At 39.8% G+C, this 16,753-nt stretch overlaps 1 protein-coding gene across 8 annotated transcripts in view; it reads left to right on the forward strand.

Moving 5' to 3' along the window:
• Positions 1-16,753, forward strand: part of LOC124412675 (protein Fe65 homolog) — a 169,075-nt gene that overhangs the window by 113,236 nt on the left and 39,086 nt on the right. For 7 of the 8 annotated variants that reach the window (XM_046892749.1, XM_046892748.1, XM_046892752.1 and 4 more), the window contains one exon: positions 9,000-9,294. In XM_046892749.1, coding sequence (XP_046748705.1) covers positions 9,000-9,294 — 295 coding nt within the window. Of the gene's footprint in view, positions 1-7,139; positions 7,282-8,999; positions 9,295-16,753 lie in introns of those variants that run through there. The other variant, XM_046892754.1, reaches the window with a different exon arrangement.

The following is a 16,753-nucleotide window of genomic DNA, read 5'->3' on the forward strand; positions in this document are numbered from 1 at the left end:
GAACATAGACGGAGACGGGCGATCCGCGGAGGCTAGACGACCCGGCGCCATTCATACTTGGCGCCGCACGCAACCCTTGAACGCTATTTCTCGTCTAGCAGTGTGTCTGTGAATTGTGTCTGTGCAAGTGAATGAGAACGACGAGCGGCGACGTGGCTGACTCACCTAGTTGTGCGCCTCCGTCGCGTCGTGACTCCTTCTACTCGTATCTCTCTTTCTCTCTCTCTACTCTCTCAGTTCTCTCCCCTTGGTTCTCTGTAGGACGCGATACGCGGTGTTAAAGTAGCTAAACTACTGCGACTACGTTACGACCGACTTATTGCCCTTTTGCAGGATAAACTTTCCGCGCTCTCTTTATTACGCAAACTCGCTAGTCGGTGTTGTTATTATGCCCCGCGTACTTAGACCGCAAACTATTATCCACCCCATAGACACCCTCGAAATTGTACTTCAAGTTGAGAACAAGTTTTAAGATGCTGTTGCTGCTGCTGCACTTATAGGCGAAGCGTTACTACCCTTTGAGAGAAGCTCTTAAAACCCTCTTAGAACTTTATGGAAATAATGAAGTTACTCGTTTTCACTACATCAATGGCAATATATCACTTTTTATCGCTAAAGCATGTCGTCAAACGTGAGGTTACTCCTTTACCTTTCTCCAAAGCTGTCGACGAAAAAATCTTAAGTCTTACATAAATTGATTCGAATAATCGGAAGGGAAGTCTTATTGTTGATATTTATGATTATACATGACGCCGTTAGGTCAAAATTTCTTTGATTATTACTTCACACGTGAAACCTTGGTGGTAAGTGGAGAGAAATTAAAAGCGAAGGAGATAAATAAACCGCAAAGTAGGAAAAGAACGTACCGAAAGAAACAAATCAAGGGCCGTGACAATAACGGCTTTCGCATGGCGAATTTGCACGAGGGATCGCGTTTTTAAAAAGCATTCAGAGCAGCGAGAAAAAGAGGCCTAACCCCGTCCAACTCGGCCGGCGTCAGTTGGTTATTAAGTCATAAAGATAGGCGATCTTGCGCCGGGCAAAAACGCGGACCCTTCCTTTAACAAAAAAATTACCACCGTCGCATATCGCGTCCCTCCTCGCCCGCCTCGTGTAGCATGAAGTTTCATTATATAGTGATTTACCGTATTAATATATTATTCGATTTGAGTTTATCTTATTTCTCTCTTTTTTTCCATTTTTATTACCATTTTTTGCCCCACTCTCACGCGCTGCTCTTCAAGATGCCAAAAAAAAAACACGCGAGAACGTGTTGAGTTGCTTAAAATTTGTCACGTCAGAGTGCTTTCGACTTTATCTATTTATTACGGCTCACCGTTTAGGTATAGTTTGTACATAATATCTAACCGGCAAGTAATTTATGCTTGTAACTCTTGCACCTGCAGCTCAACGCGATACCATTTAGCCTGTTAAACGTTCACGTAATTAAATCTCTGTTCATATGTGTGCCGGGTACAGTATATTTTCCTCGTACCAGCCGACGGTATTTAATGTTTAATTTGGGAAATTTTCGCCACGCAGACGGGGTGAAGTGAAATTTCATTTCGTACCGAAGGTCGGAATTCAAGGAAACGGAAATGTGATTCTATACGCGCTAATTATTTCATTTTAAATAAGGAAAATTGCATTAATTTACTTCGAGCCCCAATTTTGTATTTCTTGTTTTTTAAATGTACACTCGGAAAATATTTCTACATCAGATTATAGATTTCCCGATATCCTTTTCGCCCCCTTTTTCGTTTCATTTCATTTCAATAAATGACTGCAGAGCTCAAAAAGTGAGTCAGGCGTATTTTCCTTCTCCAGTTGTAGTAAAATTGACAAAGTTATAACGAGTACCGAATTTTGGGAAAACTGCAGGTCACCGTCGCGGCGTTGGGGAGAGTGAGTGGAGATTAATTTTTATCGCGGAGATCGAGGTGGCGAGGCAAACTGGCTGCAGTTGCCTGTTATGTCAGAATTACCACCACCGTAAAGCTAAATGTTGCTCGTTCAGGGAAGGAAATCTTAACCTTTCGGTGAGCCGTCGCTATAAACTTTAACGATCACTTTTCGGATTGGACCAAGCCAGCCAACCAGCCCCAGTTCCCAGGGCGCATCGACACTCTGCACCCCATAACATTTAGATATCGCGTACGTTCCCTTCGTCCCCTAGGCTTCTCTGCGGCACCTTTTGTCCGATGTCAAGATACCTCGTGCGAGCACGCAGCATCTTCCGGTATAGTCCACTACCCGTGTCGGTTTAAAACTAGATACGGGAAGGAAACAAAGTTGCGAAGAGCGCTCCATCGTTCCTCAAGCTTTACGGCACGTTGTTTTAAACGCAATTTCAATTGATCAACCGGCTAATTTCATTTTCTACCGTAACTCAAGGTTCTCTACTATTTCCGAAATTGGCTATTCATTATTCGAAAGGTGGTAGAGTAGAGCGAGAGAGAGAGAGAGGGAGAAAGGGTGAGAAGCACGATGAGGAAATCGAGTGAAAAGCGAGCTTGAGTTAGAAATTGGGTTGGGCTAGGTTGGATTGGCTAAAGCTAACCCGAGCTTTGGCTAAATAGCTTCGTGTATTAGCCATACACGTGCATCCGTAGGAGGCAGCCCCACTAGTAGGTCCTGTCACCGCCCCTGTGAGTCACCAGCTTCGCCTTATCGATTCCCCTGAGAAGTGACTTGGCTGCTTGTTCGACTTGTGTTTTTGTGCCTCTGCACTTCCTTCCGCTGTTTCTTGGTGCATTGAATTACAATTACATTGATTGGTACACCGAATTGTGAATTTTGGTGAAAAAGGGAATGCAATATGCGAACACGTTCACGAACGATAAGAAGATTTATTCTGGTAGAGTTGTTGATACTTTAATTCAACGATAGATGATATGAAAACAGAGCTTGCGAAAGTTGACTTTATTCTCTAAGTTTAAACTAGTGAAAATTCATTCATTCCTTGTGATAAAGATACTATGTACCTACTAGAAAACACCAGTGTATACCTATACACTGACGGTTTGATGATTTTTAACTAATTTTTCACTGATTTATAGTTCATAAACAGTTTTTTTTCACTAGTGAATTATAAGTAGGAATCAGTGAATTGTCATTGAATCAAATGTACGTTTTTTATTTATGGGAATCGACCACAATCAAAATTTCAAATGAATTATAGAAGTGTCTTAGAATTTTTTGCGAATCGTAAGATATTGGTATAATTTGTTACTTTGTTGAAACGATACGAAAAACGAGGCACTTCTACAATACAAGGCTCGTCGACAGGGGCGTAACTAGGCATTCAGGGGCCCGGGGCAAGGATGCAAATTATGTTCCTGGGTAAATAATGAAACAAATTTTTCTGGAGCTTCCTCTCCCACGCTTCATAAATTTATTACCAATAAGGCAGTGAGATATTTGATTTACGCATTCTATTTACCCTAAATTAAAATTAACATTTATCCTTAATCTTACATTTCTGATCTTACAGTCGATATAACTATCGATACAGTTACAATATTAAATTGAAATAAGCATTTAAAATAGAAAATATCAGAAGTACACTGAAAAGTTGTTGGATTGACTAAAATGGCATTACGACTCACGAACTATAACCAAAACTTACGGAATGCATCTGAAAATACAGTACGAAAACAAAGGGGTGAAACACCACGATTATGAATCCGAATTAAATATTACGACTTCCTTTTTACACCCTGTCTTGGGGGCCCCCCTTACCTCAATTCCTTAGCTGATGGAATTTTCTAGCAAACGCATTTCGCGGCTGATAATCCGGGGCTTAACTTCATCAATTTCATCTAGAAGATCCATATCTTTTCAATTTCACGAGGCTGAAGACAGCAGCCAGAATTAGCAGCTAAAAGTTCTGATGTTCATTCGAATAAGATAGTCAAGTCCAAAAATCTAAATTTTTACAAAACAGCTGACCAAAACTGCATCTTTCTATTTCCAAGAAGTTTAACACATTCGGCTGCTAAATCTGGCTGCCAATGTCAGCTTCATTTCAATCGCCAGATGAAACAGTTGAAACTGTCTCACCGAGAGTTTACCGTCGTTGAAGAAGAAAGCTGTAAAATCTTAGTCAGTTTTGAATTTTATTTCCGAAAGGGTGTTCCAGAGAGGGTTGAAGAAACGTTGAAATTAGCGTAATTGAACCCGTAGTAGAACGGTGTTGGGTATAAATTTGTGCAAATCGAGGTAGTATAATACCGGAATGTTTAAACGTCGGGGATTAATATCCAGCTCACGTGTCTAGTAAGTTTTCAATCCTCTAAATTATCGGTGTTAGACCCCCTCGGGCGGGAAGAGGGACGCGTAGGAACACCTCGGGCGATTAAAACACTAAATCCTGGCGTGCCCGTTTCCCGTTTCCCATTTCCCATTTCCCATTTCGTTGGACGAAAAGGGTATCTTCGCCGGCTGGGCACGGAGTCGGACGGTGCGTCTGGGAAAACGATGACTTCCACCGTGGAATTCGCGTAATTAGGCAATTGAGCGGGTTGCAAACCACGCGCGATGCGTTCGGGGGCGAAATGCTTTAACCCCGAGAAAATTTGTTGATTGGGGGTGCTTTACGAGCCCCTGACTTTAGACGCGGCCGTTTCGCACATGATCTAGAAGCAGGATTACGGGCCAGGCATTTGTTACTCTCAAAGTCAATGTAACGGCTCATTTTAACATCCCAATCAATCATCCCGCGGTTATCAAACTCCTGTCGCTTTTGGCTATTACTCAATGTCTTTATAACTTCGAGGGTTAAAATTGAGTAAAAATTATTACGTTGAATTACTTCGGACTTACGTAAGTCAATTAATCATCACTTCGTTATTACTTTTTACGTCACGTCATTCACCTGGGTGCAGTTATTTTCGTTTAAAAATGTAAATATTCTACCTGCTAGATTTTTTCTTTTTTCTTTTTTTTTTTTTTGCTTTTCCGCTCCCGCCGTCTGTAATTAACCGTTTGCTAAGATCAATGTACAATACGAAATGGGTACATGAAACAAAAATGGACGGCGGCTAAAAGCTGAACGTTGTGCTCTGTCATTCCGATACTTGTCGAGCATTAAACTTCGTGACTTTGTAACAGGGGGAAATCAAAGTACGGAGTAGACTCGGACGATACGATCTCTTTAGAGCGATATGCTTCGCGATAAGCCAGAAAAATTGTACGCGTGTAGCGAGTTGTAAATTAAAGGGCTGCAGGCTAGATTCAAAGGATTCTCTACTGCTCGAATGTAAAGAACAGCAGTTTCATATTGAAAAACAAGGAAAAATCGTTAAGCACTTTTATTTTAGAGAAACGTGATGGTCTGCATGACAAAATACGAGAAATAAAATTAGTTTTACTTTTCCATTCTTGTCAATAATTATTCACTGCTTTTTCGTTGACAGTTAAAGATGAATGAACCTAATCGAAATAAGGTGGATGAAAGAATTTCGAATAACAATAGCTAACAGATCAATAATTTGTCAAAAGAGCTTGCAGTTAGCAAGTTGAAAACAATTTATCTTAGATATTTTATCATCTGATGTTCCTGGAATTAATTTGTTCACCGTAAAAATCTCTAACAATCGCCTGAAAAAATTTTGTATACATAGTTACCACCAGAGTGGATACAAATAGATGTTGGTCAGTACGGTACAACAGATGTCCGTGAAAAATTACATTTCCGCTTTACAATTCTATTATACGTTCTAATTATGAAACCTTTCTCAGACTGTTTATATCAGTTAATTTATTTTATTCAAATTACCTCAGATTCACGGCTTCTGTTACGGATTAGAGATATTATTTCATTCGCGTTTACTGCCATTTGCGAAAATAATATTGCTGGAGGTTTTTAGAACGATTTCTTCTCGTTTTCTAACCTCTGATTTAAACTGTGAGTTCCATCCACCCTCAATGTGGATATTCTCAATTCACTGAAATATTCGAGAATCTCTTCTTATTCGAAATTTTTTCTTTTCTCTGAACGACGAAACGCGTGCATACACCGAATGCGGTTCGGTTCCACAGAAGAAATTTTCTACAAACTCGTATCCATAGAAATATTTTTTTACAAAAATTAGTATTCGAGATTCACACGTGAAATAATTTACGCAATATTACTCTAAATCGTAAATTCCTTTTCGTAGGAAAATATCCCGCAGAAACGAGTCTGTAGAACCTATTCTGTAGGACATTTGCACCGTAGAACTGATTTCTGCGGAATCGATCCTCCTCCGCATGCGCTTAGCACATTGCGCATATATCAATCTCAGAATTAATCAGTCTTGTTAGCGAAAACTCGCGGGCAAAATAACACACATCGACTCTCATCACCCCCGAAAATCTTGGCGCATAGTGAACCCACCCCTAACCGTGACCGTCGAGTCACGTGCCAATAGTGACACGCGTTCTCGCCTGGGGAGATATACAGCCCGAAGGTTATCCGGCGATGGGTTTTCCCTCCTAAAAGCTACCATCGGAATCCCTCATGGCTGTCGGCGAAGCTTTTCCCCGTCTATCTATATCTATACTATATCTATCTATAGATGTGTAACCTGGAGGTGCGAGCTGAGGGCAGCTCTCCAGGAAACGCCGCACAATGCAGGAAGGAACAGCGGCAGACAGGGGGTCTGTCGCTGTCGTTTGAGGAGGGTTGTAGTCCTCGAACCTCATTTATCCTGCCAGTCTAAAGGTTAACCTCCGCCACATACGCTCTCGAGTGAAAACAGCGCCGCTTTCTCATACTTCGCCATTCGACCACGCTCTTTGAGCGCTGTACAGACGACAAAGTTTCTCAAAACTATTTCAAAATGCTTTTCAAGTGACGCGCTGCGGCTGCTCGTCATCTCCAACTCCATGTCGAGCTCAAGCACGTGCGAGCTGAAAACAGCGAACATCGCATGTGCATGCAACGCAATTCTACCAACGACGGAAATTTTCTTACAACCGAGAAAACCGCGTGGCGATAGTTTTCGGCATTTGCTCCTTAACTCTAGCTTACTCCTCGACTTAATCCCACCAACCTTCCGTCTAAGGAACGCGACGGACGATTGAAGAGTTTTTCCAACGTGTATGGGACGGCGTTTAACCTGCTCAATAAAAATATATTCTATTCGCGTGACGACAGAGTATCCTAAAATCAAATGCTATTAACAAATGGAAGTGTTCAACCGAAGACAATATGCTGACCCAAACACAGTATGGACGTCCTTTACCGATGCCTGTACAGGGTTGTGTTTGCCGCAGTGAACGTCTTGAGGAGTATCAGTAAGTTTTGAATTATCCGATGAGGGTATATCTCTTCTACTTTCCGTTCCATTCTTTGTTTATACTTATTTTTCATCTTTCAATTCACTTTATTCATGTACCAAAGTACTGTAGACTGTAGGGTCAAGATTAAAGAAGTGGGAAGAAGCATTCCCATTACAGAGGTTACCGAGAGAAGTGTGAAAGAAAAGTACACGAGCGTCCCGGAGGTGAATAAGAGAGAAGAGAAACGAAAATAAGGTCATGCGGTACCGCAGAGAGACATTCACGTCGCGTCTTCTTCATCCCCGAGGCATCCGGTTTTTCGTTTGTTCCTTATCCTCCTCTTCCAGCATCCATTATTTTCATTTTCTTTAACCCATTTATCTTCTCCTTTCGTTTTGTTAGTTTCTTTCAGTTTCAATCCTAGCGTGGATTTGAAGAAGCTGTACCTTATTCGGACACGAAGTCTCGTATTCCTACGTGTACCTACTCTTAAAATTCGTTTATCCAAATTCCCTTGCAGGGACTTTGACAAATTTCTACATCAGTCTACAGTGCCGGGGCACTGTGCAGAGGATGGATTGCCACGACATTTTCAAGTAATCGATAAGGAGGTGGTGGCGGCACAAATAGACATCGAACAAACGAGGCCAAGGGAAAACCTACCCGAGGACTCGCGATTTGCTACCTCGTCCGGAACTCGCGCCGAGTATTTGCTGTTGTACATGCAATATAGTATACTGTATATATATTGCAAAACCCGGGGACACACGATGGCCGGCTTATGCCGGCAAATATGCATAATTTTCATCCCATATTCACCTCCTCCGCGTACACATGCCGTGGCTACGCTTCACGGGGAACTGTGTAGCACTTGCATGGACAATTCGTACACCATCCATCGTTATTAATGCCACAAATGGATATACTATAACTATATTCATTGATATGAATTTCAATTGTATGAGCGATCCTCTCGCTGTGGCTGGAATTTTTTTTTTAATAAATACGTTTTAGAATGTCAAAGCGACGTATGGGCAGGTAATTGTTTGACTTTCTTTCATTAGTTTTTGTTTTGTTCTACGAACAGAACTTGATTGGATTTTATAAGACGGAATGAATTCAAGTGAATTCATATTTAAATTAAATCTATTTGTTTCAAACTAATTTAGATCAAGTTTTGTCTCCGAGAGTTGTTCTATCTTTGTTATGATAATGGCTCTTTTGATACTTGTATTTTTTCGGAACCTACCTGCTTACGCACCATTCAGACAAAGTGTTGTAACGCTATTATCACCATTTGGTGGAAGCATTAAAAACGAACAAACATAAATATTCACATTTATTATCCAATATATTCGAAAGCAATATTCATGCAATTTTACAAAACGTTTACTTAACGTAGAGTCCATTATCGGTTTTTAAAATGTGTCCTCCCTCCAGATTTTCCGAATACATACCATATACGTTGGTGTCTCGAACCCAAGTCGCAATATTGATTTTCAGATACGACGATTACAGCAACCATTCTGAATCATAATGAGCTGCTATGCGGCACTACAAATAATCAGCCTTTTGTTAACATCCTTTTGTTTTGGAATGGAAAACAGGTCTTCTCCTCAATTTTTTGGGCCTCGAAAGTCACATTAACGCAGCCAGAATTTATTCGGGGAGATGTTGAGACCCAAATGTCCTGCAGGAAGGGACGGCATAACCAATGGTAATGCATTTTTCAGAGAACGGACTCCTCTCCTTCGAGAACCCAAACTATCATCTGGATCCGGCGCGCCTTGACGACGCCCTGAACAGTAACAGCGGCAGTTCCCTCTACGACGAGCTTTACCAGGAATTGGTTGGCGGGGGAGAAGTGACCGGGGGTGGCGGCGTCGACGGGGGCGTAACCAGGGTACAGGCCCGACGCACCTACGCAGCACTTGACCTTGGAAGTATGGGGGTCGACGTAACGCAAGGACCTCTCACCCAGGAGTCGGGGGAGGACGCCGCCGACAACACCGACAATCACAACCTCAGGTTAGCTTAGCCTTAAACCCTCTTCTATTTCGGATTTCAGATATCCTGCGGATTCACCGAATTCCCACCGAGTCACTGAGCTGAACATTTATTTAGCGAGATCGATTCTCTCACTAAGTATTGTTGCAGCTTTCGTATTTTCGGTTAATAGAAACAAAGGCGACAATCATGTAGCGATCAAGCACGGATCTTATGCCGATTTCAAAGTCATTTTATGATAAACTTATCACGGACTACAAAATTCACCATTTTTGTGCCAGCGATCTATTTTTAGGAACATTTGAGTAAATCAATTAGTCATTTTTTCGTGTGAAAAAATACGTGATATCGTAGGATAGGTTTTGCTAGTAAGGATTTTTGATTCTGGATCTTTGTAATCGATCGAGTTCATCTCTCTCAATACCAGCCATGTCCGAATAACTTTATTCTTGCATAAGAAACCGGCCATGCGGCTAAAACGTCGACGAAAATTCATTCGGATTAAAGAAACAGATCGAGAAGGTCAAGGAGAATTTGTCTAGATGAATTTTCTAGATGAAATGCGTGATTTAAAATTTGTATCTTTGTATCTTTATATCAGATCCTATTGTTGGCCAATTAATAATTAATTCATGGCCGAGGCTCTCGAATCTAATTGCTGACAATTGCGGTTCGATTAGAAACGAATCTAAATTTACTGGAGATTCAAAGCAAGTCGCCTATTCTCACGAATCCTTGTGATAGTCGCAAGGTGATTAGGAAGCACGTGGTTAAATTAAGACTACGATTAACCTCGTTTGATCCTTGAGCACTAAATTTCTCTCCTCCGTTACTCCATTAGTCGAAACTATTATTGTTGGAGAGCCAACGCGGCGGCTCGATTCGTCCTGCAAACGATATTAATAATCGTAGATAATACACGACATCGCGTTTTGTACGTTAATTAATTGTCGCGTGTTTCATGCTGGAACAAAAATCAAAAGAAATCCACAAAACCCAGCGACCCGTTTTGTCGCTTGAAATATACGAGAATAACAGGCTGAGAGCAGTTCTAAAGAAACCTAAGCTTTATAAATTAAAAGTCAAAACGTTTCTATATCAATTCTAAAAAAAATATTTATACTGTACAGTCATTCAAGGAAGTTTGAATGAACCTTTGCGCAAATTCGGAGCTGCGAAAACTCGACACGCGATTCGAAATTTGCGCTATGTAAACCAAGCTGCAGGACGATATGCTGTAAGAACTCGCGAGTCGTCTTCTCACGATGTCTATTTCACCTCGGTTGGCTATAAAACTCCGAAGTTGGACCTCATCGAGGACTGCATAAAATTTCAATAAATCCGCCCGGGGTGAAAGATAGAACGAACGGATGAAACCGGACGGAACCAAAAGGAATTCTCCATGCTTCAAGGGGTAGTTCAGAGTTATTGAGGACAGTTTCGATCTCTCTCGGACCTTGCCAACTCTTCTTCTGAACCAAAGAGGAGGAGTTGAAATTTACGATTGTGTTATGTTATCTTTCCCCTCGATTTACATATTAGTACTATATTTCCACTTTGCTTTTTTATGTTGTATGTTTTCTAACGCGCAATATGCTATTCGGTACGGTAATTTTTTTTTTTTAATTTTCAAACAAATCAGAACGCCGATATTAGTTTCTTCATAAATCGCTTTACAATCGGAATTTATTATGAAATTTCAGATTTCTTTCAACTTTTTTCTTCCATTTTAAGTAATAAAAACGAGCGATTCGATTACACATAAAATTCCATAGAACCTGTAATGAAATTCAGAAGAAAACAGTTCTGATTATAGATTTCTTCAAGAAAGAAAATTACAAGTTTATCAAAATGTTTTTTGATTAATTTCTCATATGTGTACTTTTGTTAGATCCATATTTATTAGGGTGTTTCAGAGAACAGTCATTAACGATTTTCCACCGTGGGACCCCTTAAAAAGTTTGTTTAGGTTGAAAAGAGATCTTTTCAAAAGACGAGCGTTCTACGTTATGTGAAATATCGTACTTTTTTGTTCGTTCGTTTATTTCACTTCATTTTACTCAATTTTTTTTTTTTTGTTTTGGCATTACTACCCTGTATGCATTTGTTTTTTCAACGCCTACGTATAATAAACTCCGAGCGTCAAGCTTAGACGAATTTAATTATTATGGATGCGATAACTTTCACAAATTGGCTTTGATAAATGTTTTCCTCGAGCTCCGCGCTGTCCGCACCACATGCTGTGAGAATACTTGCTAACAAATAATGGATGGAAAGAGTTCCGGAATTTTCGTACACCTACATCGTGCATTCGTATACCATAAGAAATAACTCCTAAACTCCTCAGTTCTATACTTCCTCCTCTCTAAAACTTTTCCGAAATTTTACAAACAAATTTAAAGGCTTCCCTACCTTTGCTGATAAACTTGATGGGTATAATAAAATATTTCTTTCGCGATAAGACGATCGCTGAAACTTATCTGAAGATAAAATCAACGCAAAAAAGCACTCTTGAAGGATAGATTCGGTTTCTCTAAATACCGGACTCTGTGCATAGCTAATTGGGTGGAAATAAAGTTGGTATACTTGTTTTGCTGCTGGGTGAAACGAGGAACTTAGGCAGAGTATAGATACATGAAATACGAACTATAAGAGAATAAGAAATAAATGCGTTAAAATTCACCTGACTAAGTCACTTCCCATTCACAATCCAGTTAGCGAAGTTGCTTGGGGTTTGCGTATATAAAATAAAAGTCTTTATAAAATCGTTGTACGTGTCAGGCATATAATTACGCTTCGGGAACGAAGGGGATTTCCTGTATAATATTATAACGTAGTTCCTGAATCTCTGCAGTCTTGCTGACATGTTATATTACAGGTTTAATTTTTCTACATTATTTCTCTCGGGTAAAAACATCGTCGGGTAAAACGTCAAAGATAATTTCTCTCTTATCAAGCTCGCGATTTCTGCTCTCGCAAACACCACACACACACAAAAATACGTTGACAGACGGTGTCAAATCCGTCACACAGTCCCATTTCGCGTTAATCTTGTTCAGCGTTGAACAAAAGTGCGAACCCTAAGCCGCGCCAGGAGCGAATTACCTCGAGGAATACGAGAATCCCGCGAGGAAAATACACGCCGACACAAAAGTTCCAACACTAACAGAACTTGTTTCGCTGTTTATCTTCTCCTTCGGCTCTTCTTCTTCTCTGCGGCAAACAGCTGTGACCAGAATCTCGAATCGTGAGGCTGCACAATTCCCGCCGCGGTGTTTCCCTTTGCCAAAGACGTTCTGCATTTCCTTAATTACCTTCTTGAATTCTCTCACAAGCTTCCTTGACTGCACCTGACACGAATTTCCAGAAATTTAAAAGCAAGTTTTACAATTATAAAATTTGCCAAATTAGTACGCCTCCGTCACGTCGAAATATCTTACAATTAGCGTAAAAATGAATCGCCGTCGTTCTTTCTTCTCCAAACTATTGCATAACTTGATGGAAGCCCATCCCTTTTTTTTCTCTTCATTTTTTCTTCGAGTCTTCGGTAGGAAATCGAAAATTTTAAACATGACTAATTTTTTATCAATTTCATGTATGTGTACGAGATACAACCAGAAAAATGCGTCTTTCTTATATAAAGTTGTATTAAAATATCTCTTCAATAATCAAAAAAAAAAAGTTGCATATCGGAGATTCTGAGATTTACTTTTGACTTGTGACGCGTGAACATTTTCGCGAACCTTTACGTCGAGCAGGTATAAATCGCGATTCAAACAAGGCTTTTCTTCGGCCTTGAAAAATTATCCAAAAGCGAATATAAAAAGGGAATCAGCCGCGTGCATGCTAAGTTCGAAAACGGTAAGACGAGCATTTCACACCCTCTGTTTCTTTCCAAACGAGAAATTAATCTTGCGTCGAGGACTTCCAAAAAGGATTCCTTAAGAATCTGCACAGAGTGCTCGAGCAATAGTTGGCGAAAAATTGAGCGCAGATGGAAGCGGGGAAAAAACTCATGTAATTTAAAAAGAAGGACAGTTTGGCCGAGCCTCGCTTGGCCAGAAAATATTAGATGACAACTGGAACCCCCGCTTCTCACCCTCTCTCACTCGCTTTCTCTCTCTTAGCTCCCCCTCCACCGTGGCGAACACGGCCCGACGATAAGTTCAGATTGAACTCAATCTAAACTTGCGACAAAGTTGCTCGGCCTCTCATTCGCAATCTCTGTATACTTTTGACCCCTTCTATTCCGATCCCCGCACTCCCCAAGACTAATACGAACACGACCAAAGGGTCTGAATAGCCTACCCAGCATTCCTCAAATTACGTACCACATCAAACTTGTTGGGATATCGCCAATTTGTTGCTCCAACTTTTTTTCCATGAACTTTACGAGACTTACCTACTATTAATCCCAATACGCTCAGATTTTCACGATTTGTGCAGAAATAATTTTTCTATATTTTGTCGAGACAAAAATATCGCTATTTTTTCAATTTTATAACGCAGACCTAATTTTTTTCCTCCTCAAATCGTCTTTCACCAATTTGATATTCCGCCGGCGTATAAGTATACAAAAAAAAAACGAATTTCGCAAGGTCAGCGAGAAAGTCCCGAGATTTTGGTGAGTAGAAAACAACGCTTCATTTCCTGTACAAACACAATCTACCAAGTCCCGAATTGGAGAAAAATTTTGTCACACACAACTATACTAGATACGTGATAGCGAAACTCGTGGAGACTGCCAAATTAGACAGCAAACCTATCACTTTGCCAAAACGAAGTCTTGATGAAACTTACAATTTCCAGATAGGCAAATTCCTCAGTTTCTGAAAATTACTCACAACAGGGATTCTGTCCAGGACTTCTCATGCTGCACGATGTACCCAAAATGATCACTATATCGATTTTTAAAAAAGTGTAAAATTCTCATTATATATAAAAGTCAAAGTGTGGAATGAAATCAAATTAGGTCTATACCTCGAAAGCCACGATCTAGAATAATCGGAAATTAAATTTTTTTCTTATCGTTCAACATTCTTACCACCAACCCCTTAAAAATTCTATGCTGTCACCTTTTTAATACTTATAATAACCACTCTACTTTTTGACCCCTATCTCCTGCACTTACACCATCAAAATCATCAGGATTAGGATTAAAGGTATTTCATTTTTGGAAGCGCGAGGGGTAGGTTGGTGAGAGAGCATAATGTATAATCCGTATTATTCTTCATCCTTCAGAATCAGCTCGGTCGGAGTAACCACCTCAGGAGTACCGGACAGGGGTAGATTAATACGAACCACATCAATCTCCATCAGATTTAGGAAAGCCTTGACGGGCCCGCGCCGTTGTTCCTCGAGGAAGGAACAGGAAGCAGAATTCACTGCTCACGCATGAATCAGCTTGAAATTCTGCGTCTTTTTTCTTTTTTTGGGTGATTGAGAAATGAGGATAAATTCGATAGCTAAACCCTCGTCACGCTCGGAAAGAACATTCGGGTCCTTGTCTTCCTCCGAGAAAAAGTGCACTTACTTCCGGTCCACACGATGTTGAAAAAGTTGATTTTTTATTGGTACAATAACGGTCCAAACATATTGTTAGAATTTCGAAAAATGTCATAGAAGAGTAAATATTTATTTAGTTGACCAGATTTTCTCATTTCAATAAGTTTTTAACATTGATTTATCCGCCAATATCAAATTATCGCAATAGTTACAAAGAAATTACAGTGTATTAAAGATTATCCCGTAGTAAATCAATCCTCTGGTTAAAAAAAACGAATCTCATTAACATTTTCTATCGAGAACTATATTTTTCAGTGATGAAAAAAAATTAACATAGTCGAGATCCGTATAAACCGGAACTAGAAACTCTTCTATGTGCGAATGGTTTGTACCTTTTCGAGAATGAGTGACCGTGATGTGGGAACGGCGAAAACAAACATCAGCTTCCGAACAGCCTGAGAGCGCCCTGGTGCAGTGCTGCAAATAACAAAAAGCTCCTATCGTCCATATTTCACGGCCAATACACCCCCACTCGCCTCGGGACGTCAATCGATTTGAAATTGAGTAGTTTTTAATGGAGTTTGCATATAGATACCTGCACGCCGGTTGAACCACTGGGATTAGTCAAGGAATCGTTGATGCTGCTCTATTGATCGTGACGTGTTAGGGAAAGGAAAATCCACTTCCAATACTTCACCGTTTCGACAAATTTTTGGACGTTATGAAAAACAAGTAAAGTGTGATAGTAAAGTAAGTATGGGCAATGGGTATGCTTCTCGTCTCGGCTGCTTCCGCAACAGCAAAAAAGACATAACAGCCCCATTTTCTACATGCAGTTCTGAACAAAGTCACTTTAACACATTTTCAATTTTATAAAATCACGATATTCAATTCGTAGGAAGCTTTTTTCTCCATTTCTTTATTTTTGCATTAAATGAATACGTATTGAAGTGGTTTTATTCAGAATTACCGCACCCCCTGCCACTCCCCCAGGCACAAAGTATTGATTCAATATCAGAGATGTCTAAAACTATTTTTCAAAATGCTCACTGTTTGAATTTTCGTTCAAGGGATCTAAACCTCATCCAAGACGCCTAAAATACATTCAAATCTCTTCCTAAAACGCTTAAATAACATCTATATTGTGATCTATATAAGTGATGTATTCGTTTTAATCTCTTTCTAATCGATGTAAAAAGAGGTCAGAGTTTTCTTCATTTTTTTCATTTTTTTCTACATCTCTAGAAAAATTCTTTAAAATCGGTTGAAAGTGTTCGAATTACTTCTTACTGTCCTGAAACATTCCTCAGCCATCCTTGTGTTACGCGAGTCTATAGTTACCGGAAAAATATATTCAGGGAAATCACTTTGCCTTTGGCCTCCACCCCTATCTGCTATGATGCAAATCCATCGTCAAAGTATTACCTTTCAGTTTGATGCGGAATATACCTGAAGGCTGCCAATCGATATCAAATATACTCTCCATCCTCCTCCCACAGGTACGAAACGGAAGTGATTTTCAGACAGTATCTATTATTTACAGTATCTATCATATCGGTGGCATTATCCGTATGGGCCACTGTTTGAACTTTCACCTGCGCCGTTTACTTGTAAATACAAGCGGTTGTTTACCGACGATAATAATATATTATCAGTAAAGGAGAATAAATATTTTTACGTTGACGTGTTAGAGGTTGTTGACGTTTTTTTATTTTAGACATTAGAGGTTGGTTAGACAAAAATTAATATTTTTAAATCTATTTTATTATACGGAAGGTTGTATTTATTTAATATTCTTCAATTGGCAATATTTAACCACAATATTTTGTTCGTAAACTATTAAGATCTATTTCAATATACAAAAATAGAAAATAATGTAATTTCAAACAAAAGCTCAGATGTCGATGCTTCATTATGAATCCTTTTTAAATGTTTAAAAATCTAGTGAATTTTCTCGAATTCCACAATACGATGG

Source organism: Diprion similis, chromosome 11 (assembly GCF_021155765.1).
Source record: "Diprion similis isolate iyDipSimi1 chromosome 11, iyDipSimi1.1, whole genome shotgun sequence".
NCBI classification, from domain to species: Eukaryota; Metazoa; Arthropoda; class Insecta; order Hymenoptera; family Diprionidae; genus Diprion; species Diprion similis.